Source organism: Ptychodera flava, chromosome 18, assembly GCF_041260155.1.
Source record: "Ptychodera flava strain L36383 chromosome 18, AS_Pfla_20210202, whole genome shotgun sequence".
Classification (NCBI taxonomy): Eukaryota; Metazoa; Hemichordata; class Enteropneusta; family Ptychoderidae; genus Ptychodera; species Ptychodera flava.
The window spans coordinates 15,954,468-15,976,010 of record NC_091945.1 but is presented as its reverse complement, the minus strand read 5'-3'; the positions used below and the strand labels follow the sequence as shown (position 1 = coordinate 15,976,010).

The window sequence follows — 21,543 nt, the reverse complement described above, 5'->3', positions numbered from 1 at the left end:
GTGAAGTTGTACGTTGGTAGGTGTTAGATGTACTATATTCAGCATAGCAAACTTTAGTAAACTTTCCACTGATGGCTAACTAGATATCTTATATAGTGTATACCAAAAAAACCTGAAATCCCATACATTTATGGCAATGTCTTGTTTCTTTTTCTACAGGGAAACCCATGGATAAATCTTACCCGATGCCTTATTCATCTATGTCTAGAGAACCTACAATGCCACCTAATCAGGTAAGTCAGAACATTATTTTCTTTTAATTCCTGTAAGGAAAATAATTCACAAAATTTGTAGGTCAGTTATTATATTTTCTTGTTGTCATACATTTGTATGGGTTCCGAAGTCAATTTTTTCCCCCGTCAACAGGATAGTTCTGTATTTGAGAACAGTGTCTGTGATCTACTGAAATATGACTGTGTGAAGGTACACCAAATTCAAAATATGAAGTATGTAATTATCTACCATGTGAAGCACGGTGCAAGGTTTCGTTGAAGACACAACTTCTCAGTTGGGATACTGCATAAAAATTGCTAGTTTTCAACAGTGGAATAGCGATGCATGTCATGTTGGAAAGATGTTACATCAGGTCATTCTGATGATACTTTGTATTCAAAAAGGTACAATTTCACCCCATGACAAACTCCAGGGAGACACAGCATCCCATTTCTGTCAGTTTTGTCCAATTGTTACTTGATCAGATGAAAAGAGCTCTTGTGTGGAATATCCTTAAATAAAGCATTCTCATCATTGTTCAGCAGCCCACTGTGGTTTACCATTGAATAGAAAACTTCTAAGGGTTGTGAAAATTGGTATTGTCCCAAAGTAACAAATAACTATCAGTTTCCATCCTCCTCTTGTGAAGAAGATAACTATAGTTGTGTTGCCATAGATACCGGACAGATAAAATCAGATCAGAATATGAGCCCCGGCAAATTCAATTTTTTGTCAGTCGTCTGCATGGCTGAGTTGGTCGCTGCGGCTGGCTAATTCGAACCCTGAATCATTGTCCCGCAACAAAGGGATCTGGAATTAGGATGTGACTCCAAATTAAAGAGTCATTCTGGGGAAATTGCCGAAAATTACGAAACTGATGAGGAACTTATCAGGAGAGTTGTCAGTGTGAAATGGGGTCAAGGAAGAGGTCAGCGGAGTCGGAATCCGTGATTCATAGTGAACGTCACACACCCATGGCAAACTCCACAACAAAGGCATCCTTTGTAATAACATTTTGTGCTGACAACAATTTGGAATGTCAGGATTTCATTTTATGCAAATTGGATAAATTTACAAAACTTAGTTTTATGACACAAAACCCCCCTTGCTTTAGTGCGTGGTAATATCATTTAGACCAGACCAGGCAAGCTGTTGTTGGAGCTTTTTTTGGCAGAAAAACTCTCTCATAGTAGTCTAAAAATGACACTGATTTACTGAAACCTTTCAAAATAACAAAAGCAAATTGGGTTGTTAAATTTTTTTTATATACTGAGATTTTGTACTTATTTATATGTTAACTGTACACACATGACTCAATGGAGGTACAAATTTCCTGTGTGAATGAATGGGTATTTTGTGGGCTCAGTGTGCTTGAAAATATCTGTTTTATTTTAAGGACCCAGTAGCTGCAAAATTTGATAATATTATATAATCATTTTTGTTCAATAGGAAGCAAAGATATTCTCTCTATAGTATGTTGCAATATGAAGTATTCAACATTCAAACAACACAAACTATACCACATGCAATGTTATTGCTGACAAATGTCTAAGATTTATTTGTCAACAATAACATACAGGGCGTGTGGACAAGTGATACAAAAGGCATCTCGATGTGATTCATAGAGTACACGGAAATACTATTCCATCATTGAATGAAAAATACCACATCTTTATTTTATCCTCTACTTTAACCCTGTTATCACCATGGTTTGGCCCAAACCCATTGTTATCAATGGTGATTGCGGACCTGTTTACATGGAAAAGGGGGTGAACAGTTTAGGCAGGCAGGGTAACAATTTCATTCATACTCTTTTTTCATGACATTCGAAACAAATTGAAAACGATCAGGCTTTACTAATATGTTAATATTTAAAGGTTGTATAGTGGGGCTTTCAGATCTGCTTTAGAATTATTATTGCCAGTTTCAGTATTTTATCCTCATGAAAACTTGCAAAATGTAAATTTATTTTCCTTTTTGCAATTTTATCATTTTCTAATATCTTTTATTTGCACTCTGGTTTAACTAATATGTTGCTAATATCATTTTGTGATACGATTAGTATGTTTTGTATTTGTCAGTCAGTGAGTTAGTTTGTTTGTTTGTGTGCATGTTTGCTCCAACCACTCTTCTTTTACACAGCTCCAACCATGACTTTCCGACAAATATGAGTTGTTCTTAAATTTCAACAGGAATATAACCATCTCTGCCTGTCTTTCCCAACACTACATCATTATTGAGAATTTGCCTTTCTTACAAGATATATACTGTATCGTAGTCATGTTACCTACTGTAGTTCAAGTCTGCCAAAACTCTTCTTAAATGTGCAACCATCAAAAGAACATGTTTCATCAAAGAAATTAGCCCTTTTACCACCATGGTTTGGCCCAAACCTATCGTTATCCATAGTGATTATGGACCATATTACAAGGAATGGGGTGAACAGGTTTCAACTTTTACCTCACAACTTTGGTACATCCCCAGTGTTTTCAATAGGGTCAGTTTACCCTTATTCAGAGCCAAGGGGTGGAAGCTACTATCTTGTGATGTGTTGTCAATCTTTGTCAAAGTTTTGCCAGAAAGTTCTATGAATTGAACATCACTCTGTACAGAACATTGATTGACTGTCGTCGGCTCTGATTATGTCGTAGGTGGAAAAGCTGTTGCGACAAGACAGATGAGGCATTATTGTAGGACGTTGACCAATTAGTTTTCATGTTTATTCACATAAAAGTAGCTGGTAGCTTGTTAGATTGCTGGTATTGTGACCGTAACTGCTCCATGTGAACACTAATCATTATTTGTCATGCTCATCCTCATATATGACTTCATTGAAATATTATGGCAAGTTTTGAATGACTTCATTGAAATATTATGGCAAGTTTGAAAATATTATGGCAAGTTTCAAATGACTTCATTGAAATATCATGGCAAGTTTGAAAATACTATGGCAAGTTTTGAATGACTTCATTGAAATATTATGGCAAGTTTTGAATGACTTCATTGAAATATTATGGCAAGTTTTGAATGACTTCATTGAAATATTATGGCAAGTTTGAAAATATTATGGCAAGTTTTGAATGACTTCATTGAAATATTATGGCAAGTTTTGAATGACTTCATTTGGCAAGTTTGAAAATATGGCAAGTTTTGAATGAGTTCATTGAAATATTATGGCAAGTTTTGAATGACTTCATTGAAATATGAAAATATGGCAAGTTTTGAATGAGTTCATTGAAATATTATGGCAAGTTTTGAATGAGTTCATTGAAATATTATGGCAAGTTTTGAATGAGTTCATTGAAATATTATGGCAAGTTTTGAATGACTTCATTGAAATAATATGTCAAGTTTTGACCATTTAATAACGTTCTTTTGTACGTCTCTTAAAAAATTTCACTGGTGTATTTTAGTAAGTGGCAGACTCATTATTTCATGCATTACATACCTCAAGTCAATACAGTTTGTAAATATGTATGTCTTGAAATTTTACTCTTGTCACATATACATAGCATCAACCTACTGACTTCCCATTCTAAATTACCAAAGTAGTTATCTAGCTTTGTACAAAGTGTGTTTTCAATCTTTCTCCCACCAGGCCTTATGCCTACTTTCTGCATACATTTAGTTTGGCATGCTCTTGTTATCTACCTGCTCATAGTTCTTACTGAGTTCCCCAGATAAATATCTTTCTATCATATGCAAACCTACTGGTACCTATCTCCTTACCTGTTGGCCTTCTTAACCATGTTCTTAGTAGTTAGGGTACAATGTGCCTTGGGTATGGATATTTCCAACTCTCAAACTTTTTACAATTTCCTTTTGGCCTTCAATGTGTGAGGGCTGATTTTGAAGCTTAGTGAGTAAATAAAGTTTTCACTGCCTTAGTTTTGTGAAAATCTTGAATTTTATTTCCCCGTAGAGATAACACAGAAATGGAGACAAATTTGATTTTGAAATATCAGTAAATATTGGAAAATTTGTTCCTCTCGTACCAAAATTTGCATTTACTTGATTTTGAAAGAGAATGGTTTAAAGTTACGCAGGGAAAGTTTGAGCAAAAGTTTAAGACTTTCATTTTTGAGACACAAATTACCTTAACCTTCCTTACTGAGTCTATCAATCTAGATATCTACTAACCTGATGTTGACTTACTTATTTGCCAACCGTGCAATCCGTCTGTCAAGTATATGCAAGGTTCTTCTTGCCCAGTACAAGCCTGCTTTCTAGCAATCTTACCGTATGTCCTCAAAATTAGCAAGTGCACACCTACTTGTTGGTATGCTACCTGTAACTTATGTGGAGTATTTTTTTTTGGGGGGGGGGAAGTCCTTGCCCTTGTGTGCCAGGTAAAACCACATGCAATAATTTCTAAACATCGGGAAATAAACTGTAAAAAATGAACTATATTTCGATCATGTTAAAAAAATCCCCTTTTATAAATGTAGCATGTGTTGGTGACAGCTTCTGACTGTCAGATGTACCTTTCCCCGGAGTTTGTTAAGTTTGTTGCGAAGAAGAGTTTAAATTTTCAATTTTGATCTCAAAATCTGGAAAAAAGGGATTCGATGTCCTAATTTTGACTGACAGGAAAAAAAATATCAATTCACTGCATGCCTGTCCTTTATCTGAAATCTCCCTGATGACTGCCCTGTTAGTTTGTAAAATCGCAGCTTGTCAGCAAGAAAAAAAAAGAGAGGCAGGAAATTTCCTGATCTAATACAATATGCATTGTGTGCCGTGAGGCGTCTCCTGGCTCCCAGGATCTAGTCATGAAAATTTGTCCCATGTTACTGGCAGGCTTTGGAAGGACTGTCATCACATTTGAAATGTAAAGTACCTATCTACAATCACCACAAGCCAATGACATTTTCAGGGGCTTAAATATCATGCTAGTGTTTTGGTCAGTGTTTGTACCATAACAAAAGGCTTTGGGGGAGAAACGGGGTTAGGAGGGGAGGAAATTTGTAAAGTTTACGTTTAAGTATAAGGCATATATTCATCAGGAAGAGAGATTTTCAATTCAATTTATCAAAGACAGGATATCTCAGTTGTTGGTTGGTCGTTTGGCTAGTATGACAAGACTAGCCAATCACATCAAAGGTACTTGAGGGATCTAGCATTTGATTGGTCAGTTTACTGTCAGTGTTTGCCAGTCCTGTTGGAGTGACAGAGAATGACTGCAACGTTGCTCATGGCCTGACATCAAGAGTCAAGCGTTGCAAAAGTCTCTGATGATCTATACAAATTCCGTGTATTGTGTTCGTCGCTTGAAAATTTTGGGAAATAAAATCGGGATATTATCTCAGTATATGACCCATATGCCAGGAACATCCACCATTTGGTATATCTTAGCTGTTAATGTATTGTAGAGAGAGATAGTGCTTGACACTAGGGGTGAAAGAGTGAAATATCTGTGGAAATAGCACATTGCAATGATCCCAGGCATTTATACTTTGTCAAGTTTCAGGGATTACCTCAGGGCTTTGCCGTAACTTATTCTTTGGGCAGTATTTGTAACTTTCTTGTGCAGTCTTTGAGAAGGTTACAAAATTTTTTACTAGACAAACTGAAAAATAAAGAATTTGTTCACCCAGTGAGTTGGCATAGGTCCTGTACTCCATTTGTGGTGTCATTCAACATTGATAGAATACGACTGAAGAGGAAAAGGTGATAGCCACTGAGGAATTAAATTACAAACAAACGCGGTAATATACTCTTGTCAAAATTGATTGACTGCTCTTCCCCAAAACAGGAGCATTAAGCATTTTTTTATTGAAATATTGTACCGCAGAGTCAATTGAGGAATGATTAATATGTTTGATAGAATGTAAATTTGTATTAATGATAAACAAGTGATAGGCAAAACAGAGAGAAATTGAAAGATTTGTTGCTTGATACGAATAAAAGAACCAAAAATGCTTATCACCAAAAACCAAAATAGCCTTTTTTTGGTATTCAGAAGTGACCCTGGGGTTTTGAAGAAAAAAAAAAATGTTTCGAAAAGAAATTTTATGGTTCTAGATATATAGTACATAACATGCCATGTGCCTGCATAATGAACATAGAACGTCAGGTAATTTTGAACCAAAAGCTTGAGATAGAGTTATAGCTCGCCGATTCTGAAGCATTGGAATCGATATCCTAGCATAGACTTGCCAACAGTGAGCTGTGTAGTTTAGCAGTCTGAAATCAAGGCCATCTTTGAAACAAATCCTACCCCAAGCACTTGTTTGAGTCCTTGGGAATCAATTATAGGTCAGGTAGGGAAAAAGATCTGTGTCTCTCCAAATGTCATATTTTAGTAGTTAGTCTTCTCCTTTAAAAGGCACCAAACCATTCGATTTGATGTATCGCGAAATAGAATTTTTACATCATGTCAGTCATATCCTGCTTTCATGATTTTCATAACACCAGTATAGGACTGTTAGATTTATACAGATAAGATAAAAAAACATCATGAATATTATCTCAACATTAATTAATTACTGCTGTAGTTGGTAGACGATTTTCATGTAGATAGGGAAACTGATATTTTTTTTTCGGTTGAGTCAACTTCAAGAAAAGGGAGTACTCTGTGAAACCACCTGTGACTAAACTCGTATGCAGACAGAACACAATCCGAGTCCGTTATTACAACAAAATAAAACAATGAAACAAAAAGAGCCCGGAACAGAGAGGCGATACTCTAAGTATTGGGTCAGAATATTTTTTTTTTAGGCATGTATGATAAGTGACATTTGTCTGATGTGGGATTGGTGGAAAAAATTATTACTACGGTAACAGATGGCCAGAGATGACAAAGAAGCCATACAAATTCAGTTATTAGTTTCTCATTGATCAAATGTGGCTTATTATGCCAAATTGCTGTTGGCTGCTATTAGCTATTACGTATAATTTTCAGAATTGTTGGCTCTCGTTTTTTACTTAACAAAAAGCACCAGCTATTAGCGAGACTTTAAATATCATGACATTTAGCTATTAATTTACCAACCCATTCATATTAGTGAAAGTAAACATCGCATTGAATGCAAGTTTTTGTAGCTGTAAACGTAGTAGGCATTACTTAACCTCCTTGAGATCTGGAGTGTGTATAACAACCTGCTTTGAAAATCTAAGGATGAAAAATTTGGAGAACGCCGAATCTTACGAAATGTTCTTGTTACATGAAGTCTGAAGACATGAGACTCTTTATTGCATGCATTGTGATTTTTTTCCCCACAAATATCAAAAGTGTAGGTCGATCGTGAGTGTAGACTCCATTATCATTGCCTATGAACACAACACAAGTCTCTTCATAGCTAAAAGTCCCGGCATAAAAGTTCTTTTTTCAGTACATTCCATTCCACTGTATGATGAAGAACGATAGTTGTTTTTTTTTCACAACAGAAATGAATGAAAAGAAAGCAAAGGAACGCGAAGTTTCATCAGACTGCTTGTCTCTGGGATTTCAATTTGGAGAATATCTCTCTATCAAGTTCCCAATATCAGAGTATCTTCCACATAAAACAAAAAACTGTGAAAGAGAATACTATGAAAAGAGTCATGTTAAAAAAAATTTGTGTCGATTGTCTAGTGATAAGAATCTAACAAGAGATCCACAAAATAAAAATAGGCTGTCGACAACCAAGAAATAAACCTGGTATAGCTTCAAATGAAATTTAGCAACTCATCATTTCAAAGATTATAATTATTATGAAGAAAACAAAAATCTCACGGAAATATCAAAAACTGAATTAATTTTGGTAAAGATGTTGAAATATGTCCCAGCAAGTGTATGTATTTTTTCTGTCCGCGATGATGAATTTCTGCGATTTTTCTCACCAGTTATCGGTGTGTCGTTTTTGATATGGTGAAATTTTTTTTTGTATGATTTATATTGTGGATTAGAGTGCCGTGCTCTGAGGCCTTGTGACAGTCGCTAATCCCATACATATGCATATAGGCAAATGATATCAGATTCATACTAACATTTCATAGTGTAGGTATAGTTGTAAGGATACTGCCTGAAGTATCAACCGTGAAAATACCAAACCAGAAACACGAGGTTTCCATGGCAATTTCCACCCATCTGCAGATCTTGGCAAGACTAGAAGTGAGTATGCAATACAAGAAGTGGAGGAAAACTTTCCTTGGCGTTTGGTTTTTCTCTCCAATGATTGTTGTGCCACACATTGCCAGCCTATTTGGAATTACTCAGAGTTGGTGCTGATGCCATGGGTGTCCTGTTGTGAATAACCATGGTATCAAAGCTGAAATATTGAAGCCCAGGATCTGCCTCCTGGCACAAATTGGTGGGCAATTACTGATAAAAGTTCAGAATTTGTGAAAAAGTTTTAATCAGATTTCAGAGGTTACTAGCCTGATAGCTTTTATCCTTTCTAGTCGCACGCTCACGGCACACGCCAAACATCATGCTTCTTTCACTGTGTTAAAAAAGCACACATTCAGGCTTCATATGCAAATTTTGAGCAATGTGGACGGTTTGCCTAAAAGTGGTATACATAAGCATCAAATTTTTTTTCCCCTCTGTATCTGCCAGTTTTGTTACAGAAACCTTTCCCAGCATTTTGTTGACTTAATATATCATAAAATATGCTTTTTAGATTCATTTAAAATAAGGAAATGATTCATCATAAGAATTGTTATTGATGGAAATTGGCCATTCACCATAATTCAGTGAATATAACTTGCCCGGAAGACTGCTCTGTTTTCCAACCCCTTTGAACAGAAGCTAACATTCTGTGCGTGCTGTTTTGTGGAAGTTGAACATTGGTTGAATCAAATGTAACAGGTCCCAGGGTTGTGTTTTGACCCTGCCAGATGAACATCCATTTGTGGTGATGAAGTTTCGGTTGTCAAATTTTTCACAGGTGTTATTGTAACAAATCTACTTGAACCATCAATGGGAGTTTTGTAATTACAGAAGCAATGTTAAGTGATTGTATGACAGAAGATGTGAACACTCTTCATTTTGACCCAAACTTTTTCAAATCGGAATGTTTACATCAAAATTTCTTCGTAAGGAAGCAGGTTTTAGAGAATCCAGTAAATGAAATGTTGAAAATGAATAAAAGTACTGAATTACACCATAAGCTTTGTCAGTCACACATGAATAGGAAACCTTACATTTATTTTGATAATTCAGTTTGATAAGTGACAAAAATTTGCTGCCAGCCCACATTATTAAGGAATTGTAAGTTGGACCATCATATGTTTTTAATGTTAGCCACTAATGCCTCAGCATGAAAGATCAGCAAGCAAAAACAAAAATGAATTTTGTTTCATTCCAGTTTTGCAACTCAGCAAACATTTTGTGAAGCCATCCTTCAGGAAAAAGTGTTACTTTTGAAGTAGGACAGCGGAGTTAGAGCGGTGGGAATGCTTTATGTGAATACAATAAAAGTGAAGGCTTTCAAAGATTTTTTTTTTTGAAAATGACCGTCAGAGTGCAAAGTAGAAAGTAATCATTGAGATATAGCTTGATAGAAAAGTTGCAGTAACGAGAGGAAATGTCTATCTCTGGAGGAAATGACAGACATTCATGCTGCATGGATACAAGCGATGTTGCGCATCTGGTTGCCAGGACGCAAGGTCTGGAAGAGTGCAATGTTGTGGAGAAGCCTGTGTCAATAGCAGTGGCTCAGATGGGGAACGTTTATGGCTTTTCATTCTTAATGAGATCAGATCGGAGAGTCAATGTAACTCAATTGCTTCTATTCCATCCAAGACTTAGTTCTCATCAATATGAGCTCAGTAAAAGAGGAAATTGTTCAAGCCCTTGATAGTGAGCCGTTTCTGCCACACAGAGGATGTGTTCAGGCTTCTTTTTATTTTTTTTGTTGTTGACTATTTGCACTTTTGGTCAAGTGACCGTTAGTCAATTTGCCAAACCATCAATTAATGGGCTCGATTCAATATCCCTTGATTGAAAGCCATTTCTTGCAGTTTCAATACAATTTTTGTGCACTGTGATTCCATTGGTGGTCGACAGAGGAGACGAGGCAGTCAGTATTGATGTCACAGAACCCGTGTCTGTTCACCATTCTCACCACACTTGGTAGAATCAAAGGTTCTTCATAACTAGAGACAACAGTGTCAAGACAATCTCCATATCACACAACCATCGCGGCAGTCATCCGATCTGTGCATTGTTTTTTTTTTCTGCGCCATGGCCGTGTATCCCAACATGCTTTGGTTCTGTCCGAGGATCTACTATTATATGCCAGTAAGAGACGTCCTCCTTTCTCTGTTTTCACATTGAATTTTTTCATGCTGGTCTTCTATACACTTCTCTTCCTTGAAACTATTCCCTGTTTCTCCAGTTTTAAAAGCTGTAATTCATCTGTTCAGTTTGTGCATATGGATATGTGTATGTGTACATCATATCAGTGCTGTTGTGTGAACACATATGCATGTATGCAGACAGTTTCTTGAGCCAAATATACCGCCTTAATATTCACTCACCCAGTATCTGCTTTTCAGTGTGTTCATGGACAGAAAATGCTAAGTTTCTACTTCGCTCTACAGTATACACAAACTCATCATTTTTGAAAAATGTCATTTTCGTTCAATCCATCAAGATGTCTTTCGGTAACAAGAAACTTCACTGATGCTTGAATTGATGTTTTTCATGAGTTGGTTTCTGGCGTGATCTGCCTTGTACAAGACAGATGTCAAATTTTGTATTTAGGTGAACAGCAACAGATGATCTACAACCAGTCTTTCACTTTAAGGTATGGACAAAGTCCTGGAATGGAAACGGTATTCATCAGAGACAACAACACCCCCCCACCCCACACCCCCTGTTGTGTCTTTCTATCTAAAAACCAACATCAAAAAACTATAAACACCAGCAGAATAATGCTGTTCTTGAAACTGAGTCGTAAGGAAGTTCATGTTTATGCCACAGAGTGATTGATTCAGATCATCTAAATCAAAAGTAAGCAGTCCGTTACCACTGCGAATTACTGCTACATTGTTGGGGCGTACAGGCACTTAAAAGTTTAATAGTTTCATCGAACGACCCATGGGCTTTTTAAAAGCATTTCCGGCTCTCAACAATCGTCATAAACAGATTACAAGAAGTTGTCGGTAACCATTGAACTGGGATAAACTCCTTCACGATTTGTTTACAGTGTCATGCATATACCGTAAAATGTCAAAATACAGAACAGTCAGTTTCTTGTTTTCAACTCTCCAAGAAAAAAAAAAAGACACAGTTGATATGTCGTCGGAAGATCATTGTGGAGTTCTAAATCACTTGTGTTTCTGTCGGAGCGGCCTCTTTCATCTTGACTGTCAGTGTAGGTAGCATAACACTGAAATCCTTTACCAGAGGAATGTTGCCGAATGCCGAAAAGCGTGTTGTTACCACTGTTTATTTATGGTTGGGGCTAATATTTCATGGATGTGTATAGTGTTTTCTGGTTTGTTTCTGTTTGTGGAGATCGGTTAGGAGTAGGGGGACCTCCGAAAGGCACCTTTGAAATTTTATCAGTCAAGTTAGTTTCTTTTTCAGTGGAGGAAAGATTTGAGGTGGCGGTTTGAATTTTCTTCGGTACTCGGCAAATCTTCACAAAGTATCCAGTTTGTTGAGTTTTTTTGATCATGCAGATCCCACAAAAGTGTGTCCTTCAACTGATTTATAACATTTATTAATATTTACACTGTGACAAAGAAATATTAAGTACATGTTCCTCTTTAGGTGCCATATTTGTCTCTACCTGACATATCTTGGTTGAGTGGAGGTCCTTGGTTTATTTTGAGGACTGTGTCACAAATCTGGTGTGAAATTTTAATCATGTATTTTATTTCAATGCCTGCTGCAGCTAAAGTTTTTTTTTTTCCAAAAAATTGTAATTTATTTGCAAAATATTCAATAGAGACATGCTTGTAAGTTGTTGATGTAAAAATCTTACTCCGGCAATTTTCTAATGCTCCATGACGGAGCCTCTAGTAGCAAGATAACGTCACATTTTGAGCTCTATGTTGTTATAGGAAACTATAATGCATCAAGGAATATAAAATAATTTGTGAAAAAAAATTATTTGGGGCAATTGTTTTAGATGTTTATTTATGGCCTGGCCTTTTTGTGTTGATTTTAATCATATCTTGAAATCAAAGCTGTTTAGTACATATTGACAGATCACAGATTTGTGATTGTTTTAGATACCTGGGATTTGTCTGAAGCTGTGATGATGAAACTGTAGTTTGCCAGAAAAATGTGGTAAAACTTCATTTTCAGTAAAGTTCATTCAGTGTGAAATCGTAATTCTCAATATTGGGTACAGTGATTGGTTGGTTTTGCTTGGTTCTTGTCTGTGATCAGCTGTGAATCAGCTACAATTTGAATATATTGTTTTGTCCATCTGCTGTGCCATCAGTTGACATTCAGCAACTTTGCCAATTGCCGACTCAATGCATTTACACACACTGTAAAATCTTGAATATCCAGTCAAAGAAAAATTATACTATCTTTGGGATTGGAGTACAAACAATTTGGCTTCGATCAAGTTCACCTTTCCAACAACATGGTTTAGCCCGGACCCTTTGGTATCAATGTTGATTATGGACCCATTCACAGGGTATTGGGGGTGAACAGCTTAAAATTGAATTGGTAAACAAAAAATTTGATGTGTGAATGATATAAGTACATGTAGACCAACAGGTGTACCTCATCTAAAAAAAGTAGCTGCTCACCGTGAAAAAAAAAATTGTGATTTGCAGCTGCCGAAATATCTCTGTGAGTTGTTCAACCTGGCTTGTTTGCTGTGGTTCTAAGCATTCTTCTCATATCACCAGCGGACTACAAAACCGTCTTCTGCGGTTATATTTGTTGTTTCTGCATGGCAAAACATAAGTAGCCTGAAAACATGAGGTGATTTGATTCTGAGAAAAAGATTTTCCTGATTCTTGTTGCAGGTGTAGCGATTTAAAAGTAAAATTAATGAAGCAAAATAGCGTATTCATCCCGTTGTTTGTCAGAAAAATTTATGGCTATATCTACGCTTTGATTGATGTATAAAAGAGGGAATAATCCATTTATTCTTGCTGCTCATGTAAATATAATTCTTTAATGGCAAATTGCACCAATGAATTATACATAATTCCTGTTTGTAAGATAATAGCATTTTTTGTTGTGCAGGGATGATTTCATCATGTAAGAAAAAATAATTTTCCTGTACCACGGTGAGACTGTTGTGTTCAAAAAACAAAAGTGCTGTCGAGAGAATAAGTAAAGAGTTTTTATTTTTTGTTCGTCGCTTCCAGTATTTTCCAAACTTTTCTGGTCAAATTTAGATACAAGATGGTAGTAATTTGTACGCCAATACAATGTTAAGCCTATCACACCGTTTTTATTTGAAGATCAAACCCTGATACTAGAGACAACTGGGTTGTGCAAAAATGTACAGCACTTTCCCAAAAGGTTGAGTGATTATTTAGTAAAGAGGAGTGCATTTCAAAGTCGCATATGTTGTAGCTTTTGATGTGTATTCCAATATCTGTGTTCTGTTCATGGACTATATTTTCCTATTATTCTTCAAACATAAAAATGTTCAATGTTTGTGGACTGGACAAAACAGCGTGTATATTGTGGGTATTGTCCCATGCCGCTGTTGGTTGCAAAGTATTATTGGGTGTAGAATTTATTGATCATCAATAACATTGCATATTTCGTGCAATGCATTGTGTTTTGCAACATTAATACCTAGTATTTGACCTTTTTTAGGATGAAGAAGAAAATATAGAATTAAAATTTGATCAAGAGATGTATCTGCTGTCCATTTAGTGTGCATTTTGAACCATTCACATTATTACCTGTCAAACTGTTTGTCTTATTAAGTGCAGTAAATTTTGTTATCAGAACAGATCAAAAGTTGGCCTATCTTTTATGTATAATACAATTTAGATTATTTAACTTCATTCACTCTTGCTGATGGGATAAAACAAGATAAAACAAACTAGATAGTAGATAAGCATTCATTATCGCCAAAGTGAAGATGATGTTTTTAAATGTTTGATGATTCGATTTTGATTGTTAATTTTTCTTCCTTTACAGCCTGGTATGTCGTCTCTAGGCAGTGAAATGCCATTGTCAAGTCCGAACTCATTATCGCCCCACAATAAAAGAGGTTCACCTTACCCGTATGGTGGCTATAACAGTGCTAATGCCCGACGTCCCATAGTGCCTGAATCTTCAAGATTACCAGGTACGTATATCTGGACTAAAGCAGTCAAACTTCCACAATCACAACCACACGGCCTGTTCAGTTTTCTTCCCAAGAAAAACACTTTGGTGTCAATTCTGTTCAAATTGTCTAAATTTCTGTATGTGAGAATGTGGAGTCAGTTGGAGTTTGATTATTTTCATCATTGAACAACAAAAATAAGAACTGTGGGAAGAAATAATAATTATGTTTTTTTGAATGAGAGACATACTTTCCGACGTGTCATCTGAATTTATTCTTCTCTGACGAAAGTCGAGTTGAATTCAAATTTCTTTTGCTGCTTCATTGATAAAATGTGCCACCACCTGAAACATGAAAACCCCCAAAAGACGAAAACCTCCAAAATATGGAACACAGAATTTGTGCCCTCAGGCCTAGTATTGAACCATTCCTTTGTGTATGGTACTAGAACAAATCGATATTCGTGATATTGAGGGTACAAAATGTGATGAGATCTTTTTGATTGAAAATGTCAAACTCTCAACGTTTGGTCACAAAGTAACAATCATTTGTTTGTGAAGTTGTGGGTAGATGCGTAGAAGGTTGTCCTTTCTAATTGAATCCAGTGCTTAATCCATATACTGTAAAGATGTCAAGGGTTTTCACCTTTGAATTCTCTAGAAATGTCTCATAAGTGGGTGTGTATTTTTTCACATCGTCAGTGCGCATGGAGTATGTGGAAATGTTCTCACAAAACATTTTCAACCATTTAATTGATTATGAACTAAATACGCTTTTATTTAAGTCAGGCTGACTTTTTCAACAATTTGATGTTTCTCATTTTAACTTTTAATCAAAGTGAAAATATGTACACAATGAGTAAATAAGTTTTTTCACAACATAGTAAGTAAGTTAGGATCAGTGACAGAGTGGTATCTAGTAGTATGTGTGTGTTTTTAGGTGTGTCAGTGTGTGTGTATCCATGTGTGCTTCTATAGTTACTGTAGTAGGTGTATGGTGTGGTTGTGCCCGTATGTACCAGTGCGTATGTGTACACAAGGTTTTAAGGATCACACCTATTTTTGTAACCATGTATGAACACCTGCTACAAACAAATCAAAATTCATCAGTGAAAGTTGGGGGGGAAAAAACCAAAAGCGGCAAGGAATGAGTTAAAGTCCTAACTGAGTCTTTATGGTCTTATGCCTGAGTCTGACAGTATCCATGGCGATATATGGTTTATTGCAAGCCTGTTAAGCTTTGCAGAGTAGAAAGAAGGAGATTAATATATCTGATTGAGATGTCGTGTTTCAAGTTTAAGCTGAGATGATGAAGTAATGAAACGAATGTGTCGCATCTCCCAGAGATTAGAAAGTGATCTTTGTGGTTCAGAGCTGTTAACTTTAAATTGATAACTAAATTATTGAATATGATTAATTGGCGGAGATGAGATCAAATCCAGCAATCTCTCAAGGGAACACGGCAGAATACACATCGGTGACATTTTCGGTTGCTTTTCAATTTTTGAAAATGAGCCGTGATTATTTTTTTATTGGAAGAAATGGCTGGCAAATCGAAAGTATAGAGTTGCTGCCTTGAAGACACTGCAGAAATTGTAAACTTCAGACTTTGAAACAGTGGTATGGTAACATGTAGTGTTCTGAAGGTCCCCTGTGTACTGAGCTGGGAGACAAAAGTATTGATTCCCTCTGATCATTTTTTCCCTCCAATGAAGACGGTATATACTGTTTCATACAGCAAGATCATGTTACATATATCTGATAAAGCAGAGGAAAATTTAGGTAACCAAGGTAATTTTGTTCTTTTTTCTGACCAGAAATACAAAATGAAGAGTGACCATGTTGTCTTCAATGGGTCAGTGTTTTTTTTTTTTTGGCTTGAAAACTGCTTCAAGTGTTCAAGATGTGCTGCTGCCCGTTATCGTTCGCGATATCTCACATGTCACCAAGTTTTCAAACCTGTAGCATCTTTCGCATGAAGTTATGGCGTACCTTGATGGAGTCAAATTGAAAAACCTTTATCCCTAGCAAATTGTCATCAGGCCACAAGCTGCAGATATTGGAAACTAGTTGCTCATATTAAGATTATAATACATCACGTAATTGTATCTGCTCGGTTTCATCAGGTGTGGTGCATTCGAAAAGCAAATTTTGAAAGTCTCCGTAATCTGTTTGCTTTGGTCTGTGTGCCGCCATATTCATGGAAGGAAAAAAACTTTTATAGCTACTAGAAGAGAAGGCACGACGGATGTTTAGAGACTGACTTTCCTGGCTCATTTGCGAGAATGATGAAATTCACATCAAGGGTGTCATCATGAGTGGGAGTGATATTGAGAATATGTGGGTGATTTAACAGTCGATGATATTTACATGGATAGGAAACGACGCAGATTATAGCCATAACTGTCGCAGTAACTGGCTTCATATATTAAGCTCAAACTGGGGGAGATGAGATGAGAAATGGCGGCTGTGTCAGATTTTCAGCAAATAAAAGATTATTTTGTGGTGAAGCTCTTTTGTTGGCCATCTCTCAAAGCCACTGATGAAAAGAAGCAATCGTAAAACTAATTACAGCCAAAATCTCATCTCCCCTATTAGCAGATGTTGATGTCGTATTTTACGCAGTTTAGTTAAAGAAGTTTATCATGAAAGAATTGAAAGAAATTTGCATTCATTAATCACTATTAATACTATCAGTTTAGAATATAACTTTGTTTTTCATCATTTGCAAAAAGTGCAGGCTTTTAATATTTTTTTTCCTTTTCTGGCATATTCGTGGTCATTGGCAATTTTCCTATTCTTCAAAATCATCTCAGAAATACCTTAGAATTTCTTTCAATCAATCCAGCTTTCATAGTTCCCCTAAAATGTCAAGGTGAAAACTGCATCTCAGATGTAGGCATACAGTCCACCAAATCTGACTCTTGAATAGATTGGGTACAAATTAAAAGTTAAGTCATGGTTGTAAATAAAGTAAATTGATATTAGTGTCAAGTGTTTGGTGTCATTTCCAGTCAACAAGGATAGAGTTGATTCCATGTGCATGACATGTTTCTGATCAGCTGTGGAAAATTAGGCACTTCAACTGTCGACATCAATGCGTGACCACATGCACAGTTCTCTTCGTCACCTCCTCTCCTCCATCATAAGCTGACGATTGGGAAGAGACCCACATTGTCGTGGACACCTTATCAGCATCCGATTCACGTTGCTGTCAACATGAATTTTTAGGCCTCAGATTCGTTTTCAAATACTCTCGCTGAATCAAGCTACACACTGTCAGCACATTTCCTTGTTTCACTGACATTTTTCCGACGTGATGATAGGCCTCTGTCATTTGTAGTGACATTCTCTCTGACATTTCACCAGAAAAACCTAGAACCAATCGTATTTCGTTTGAGAATATTCACTTTTCACACACACACACACAAAATATACACGAAACATTGTTGCCTTTTCCTCTGTGGGTAATCATTTATGGCTTAAAAACTGAGAAATTTCCGTTTTTAATCCAGAAAAATAATATTGTAGGATTTTGAGTGGAAGGTATATAGAGTTACATATTATCCATTGTCATATGATAAGGAATTCTGACGGAGGGAACATCACTTCTTTTGTGTCGCTTCAAAAAAAAAGATTTGGTTTCATTCTGGCACAAAAGGTAGGTGGAAGTGACTGTAATATTAAGAATGACAGGTAAAGATCAGATGAAAACATTTTGGTCTGACTTTGAAACCCAGCACCGCCGTGATTGCTTGCTGCTCCTTTTGTGGATGTTAGCATCGCCGTTTCCGACGAAGCAGTCAGACAATTTCCCCCCACTTTGCCACGCAGTATCTTTTTCACAACCGTTCCAATCAGCATCATCTATTCAGAGAGAACCCTAATTAAGTTGGGGAGATTGTGCTTGTTAGCGCATTGAGAAGCGGGGCTAACAGTGTAGGATTGCCCAGAGGAAAGCTTTCTGCATGAGGAATTCATAAATTCATCTTTGGTTTCACAAAGGTATCAGGTACCCACAATTGCCGTGACAGACTTTGCCTGCAGTTGGCCATAATCCAACTCAAAAGAAACATTTTTTTGGAAGGCATATAACTCCAGAATCAGTCAGCTGAGAAAATGACTAGTCCTCACAGAGGCTGGTGTGTGTGTGAGTGAGTGTATGTGTGTGTGGAGAGAGAGAGAGAGAGAGAGAGAGAGAGAGAGAGAGAGAGAGAGAGAGAGAGAGAGAGAGAGAGAGAGAGAGAGAGAGCGAGCTAGCTAACTGGTAGTCTTCATAGAGACTGAGAGAGACAGACAGGTAGATCGACTGACAGATAGACTGACAGATAGACAGACAGATAGACATCAGGGCAGAAGCAAAAAGAATGATGACGAGTTGTTGCTTGAAATTTTCAGACTTTGATTATTCATAATTTGGACATTATTGACAGATGTGAAGGCTTGACAGGTACACGAGATAGAATTTGAAAATTTTTATGACTTAAATGGGAAACTTGTTTATCTATAGTGCTTTTGTCTCATTATCCTTCGTATACCTTCATTATCCTCACAGCATTTAAATTAATATTCATGTTTTTTCGTTGGCATAATGCACAAAATAATGATGGCCTTGGGTTTAAATTGTGTGAATATCTCTTACAAAAATTCCTGAAAAGTCTTATGTGCTAGTCTTTCAGTTAATTATTGCTAGCAATAAAGTCAGTGATAAGAAAAGTGTGTTGGATGCAGCAAATGTCAAATTTTGTAGTTTTCTTGATTTAGACCAACCTATTGGTGATGCTCGACTTTTGAGTGTTCTTGTATGCTTTGCTTGAAGCAGTGAAAAACTTCAGTCGTTTTCCAAATATTAAATCTGCTGTAGAATGTGCAGGAATGTAGGTATACCTGGAAATCAATACAGGCAAATGAACTTGCACTGTATTTTGAGTCTTCTCTTTGTTATTTTAAAGGAAACCACATATTTCAATGATTTAATAAAAAAGGTCAAGTTACTTGAAGATAGCTGTGTACAATGGCTTAAAATCAGTATACAAGGGTAGCTTTGTCAAAGCAAGTCAATATAAATCATTGAAATAATTTTAATGATTGTTTGAAGTAATTTTAATGATTAATTAAATGATCTATTATTGCTCAGAAAATATCGTTTTATTCAAAACTTGTGCAAAAATTTATATTAACAGACGGAAAAGACAGTGTTAACATTTTATGATTCCATAGTGTTGTGTAATTGATAGAGAGAGCGGTGTTGTTGGGAGTTGATATGGACAGCACAGGTGTCGCCATCACCTGGTCCGGCATATGTATCCCAGCATACACCTGCTGCCATCCGTATCTTCTGCATTTGACAGCCATTCATGCAAAGAACCCAGCTGGTATCTCCATCAATCTTTGCATTGCACTCGTGAAGGAGATAGTGAATTTTAATTCTTAATATGGAGAGTAAAGTCAAAAAAGTTTTACTGAAAAAATTTTTTTTTCCCTTTTCTTCATTTCAGGAGGTCCATCAGCGAAGAGATCGAGAGGTCTAAGTGCTGTAAGTAAAGAATTTTTTTTTACCGAAGAGCTGGGATGTGATTTTGATTTTTGTTTCAAAGTCTCTGAGGAATGTTAGTCTTTGGTCTGAGTGAAGTGTTGATGGTTTTCAGTGTATGAAAATGTGAATGGAAAACTACGAATAAATGTTCATTATTGTGTGAAGTGCGTGTAGGGGAAACAGTCTCCCGTGTTTCTCTGTCATTGAGATCGCTGAAAGGGACATCAGAATTCAAAAGACGTAGTGCACAGGCATGCACGTAGATTGGCAGGAAGTTAAGCATACATTCATACATGGGTGTGCATATAAATAGAGAGATATACAATCTGATGTCAATGGAGACTCATAGAAACACAGACTTCAGCCCGTCCTCCTGAAAACCTTTTGATTTTAAACGATGGGATACAGATTTTCATGGAAAAAGGATGGTCCATTCAGGCTCATAGCCATGTCTTTTGTTTAGAACTCATAAAATTTCTTGACAAAGAGAGAAAATTATCCAAATTTTCAAGTGGCTGGGCAGGAAACTATAAAATGCAGTGGTTGTGCATATTGTAAACTAAGACGAAGATCTTAAGATAAAGGTCGAAGGTCAAAGGGTTAGAGTTCACATTTCTTCCTTGCGCAGGAAATGTGAGGCAGGTCAACTCATGACATAAATGATTTATAGTCTTGGCTATCGGGAGTTGGTCAATTTAAACTTTGATAATGTACTCTTTCTTCAACATATTTTTTGTCCTTGACACATGTTAAAGATGGAAAAAATGCCTTTTATTTTGTAAAACAAAGTTCCAGCAGAGCTATTTTCAATAGATATAACTCAAACATCGATCAGAGATTAACTAAAAAAATTTATAGGAATATCAAATTTGACATGATGATTGCAGATATTGAGGAGGGGTTTTCACTTGTTCATACTCTGAAAAGTATGAAGAAACAATTTATTAATTCTTATTCTTGTGGGAGATTACGATTGCTATTTACCAGACAAAATTTAATTGCAACTATACTTAAATTGAACAAACTTGAAGATCATATCTTCCACAAGTTCCACATGCTTTGATGGGAAATCCTCTTATTCAGTGTCCATAAATGATTTAAATATGGACTTTATTTTTTTTAAGATCAAAACACAGTTTTGCGTTACTTCACTGTTAATCAATTGACTGAATTTTAATTTGTCATATTTCTGGAGATGGCATTAGTAAAACACAGACTGTAAGTGAAATTCCATTTGGTTAAAAAGCAAAGAATTAACCGTCATCTCATCACAATTGAATGTGTCTCCCAAAGTAAAATAGAGCAACATACCGGTTTTAGACAACAACATCAACAGCAAGATCAGTTGTAGAATTCAATGGCCAGCTCAGTTTTCGTACAATCTGACATATTTATAGGGCCTTTCAGCTCCCCACGCAAAATAACAGTTGTATCAAAACATTCAGTGTGTGACCACTGAAGCGACAACCCCAGCTGATTAAGTGTCACAGAATGTTGTATACACACGCCGGAAAAGAGACACCGAGAACCGTGATCAAAAAGTGAAGGGTTTGTTGATGACGGAGATCTTTTGGTGATGTCAGCGATGACAGCATAGATTTAC

The 21,543-nt window shown here is 36.4% G+C and overlaps 1 protein-coding gene across 24 annotated transcripts in view; it reads left to right on the top strand.

Moving 5' to 3' along the window:
• The window catches only part of LOC139116979 (transcription factor 12-like), a 146,672-nt gene that overhangs the window by 72,751 nt on the left and 52,378 nt on the right, over positions 1-21,543 (top strand). For 23 of the 24 annotated variants that reach the window (XM_070679754.1, XM_070679737.1, XM_070679743.1 and 20 more), the window contains 3 exons: positions 160-233; positions 14,276-14,426; positions 19,903-19,940. In XM_070679754.1, the coding sequence (XP_070535855.1) occupies positions 160-233; positions 14,276-14,426; positions 19,903-19,940 (263 nt within the window). Of the gene's footprint in view, positions 1-159; positions 234-8,183; positions 8,309-14,275; positions 14,427-19,902; positions 19,941-21,543 lie in introns of those variants that run through there. The other variant, XM_070679758.1, reaches the window with a different exon arrangement.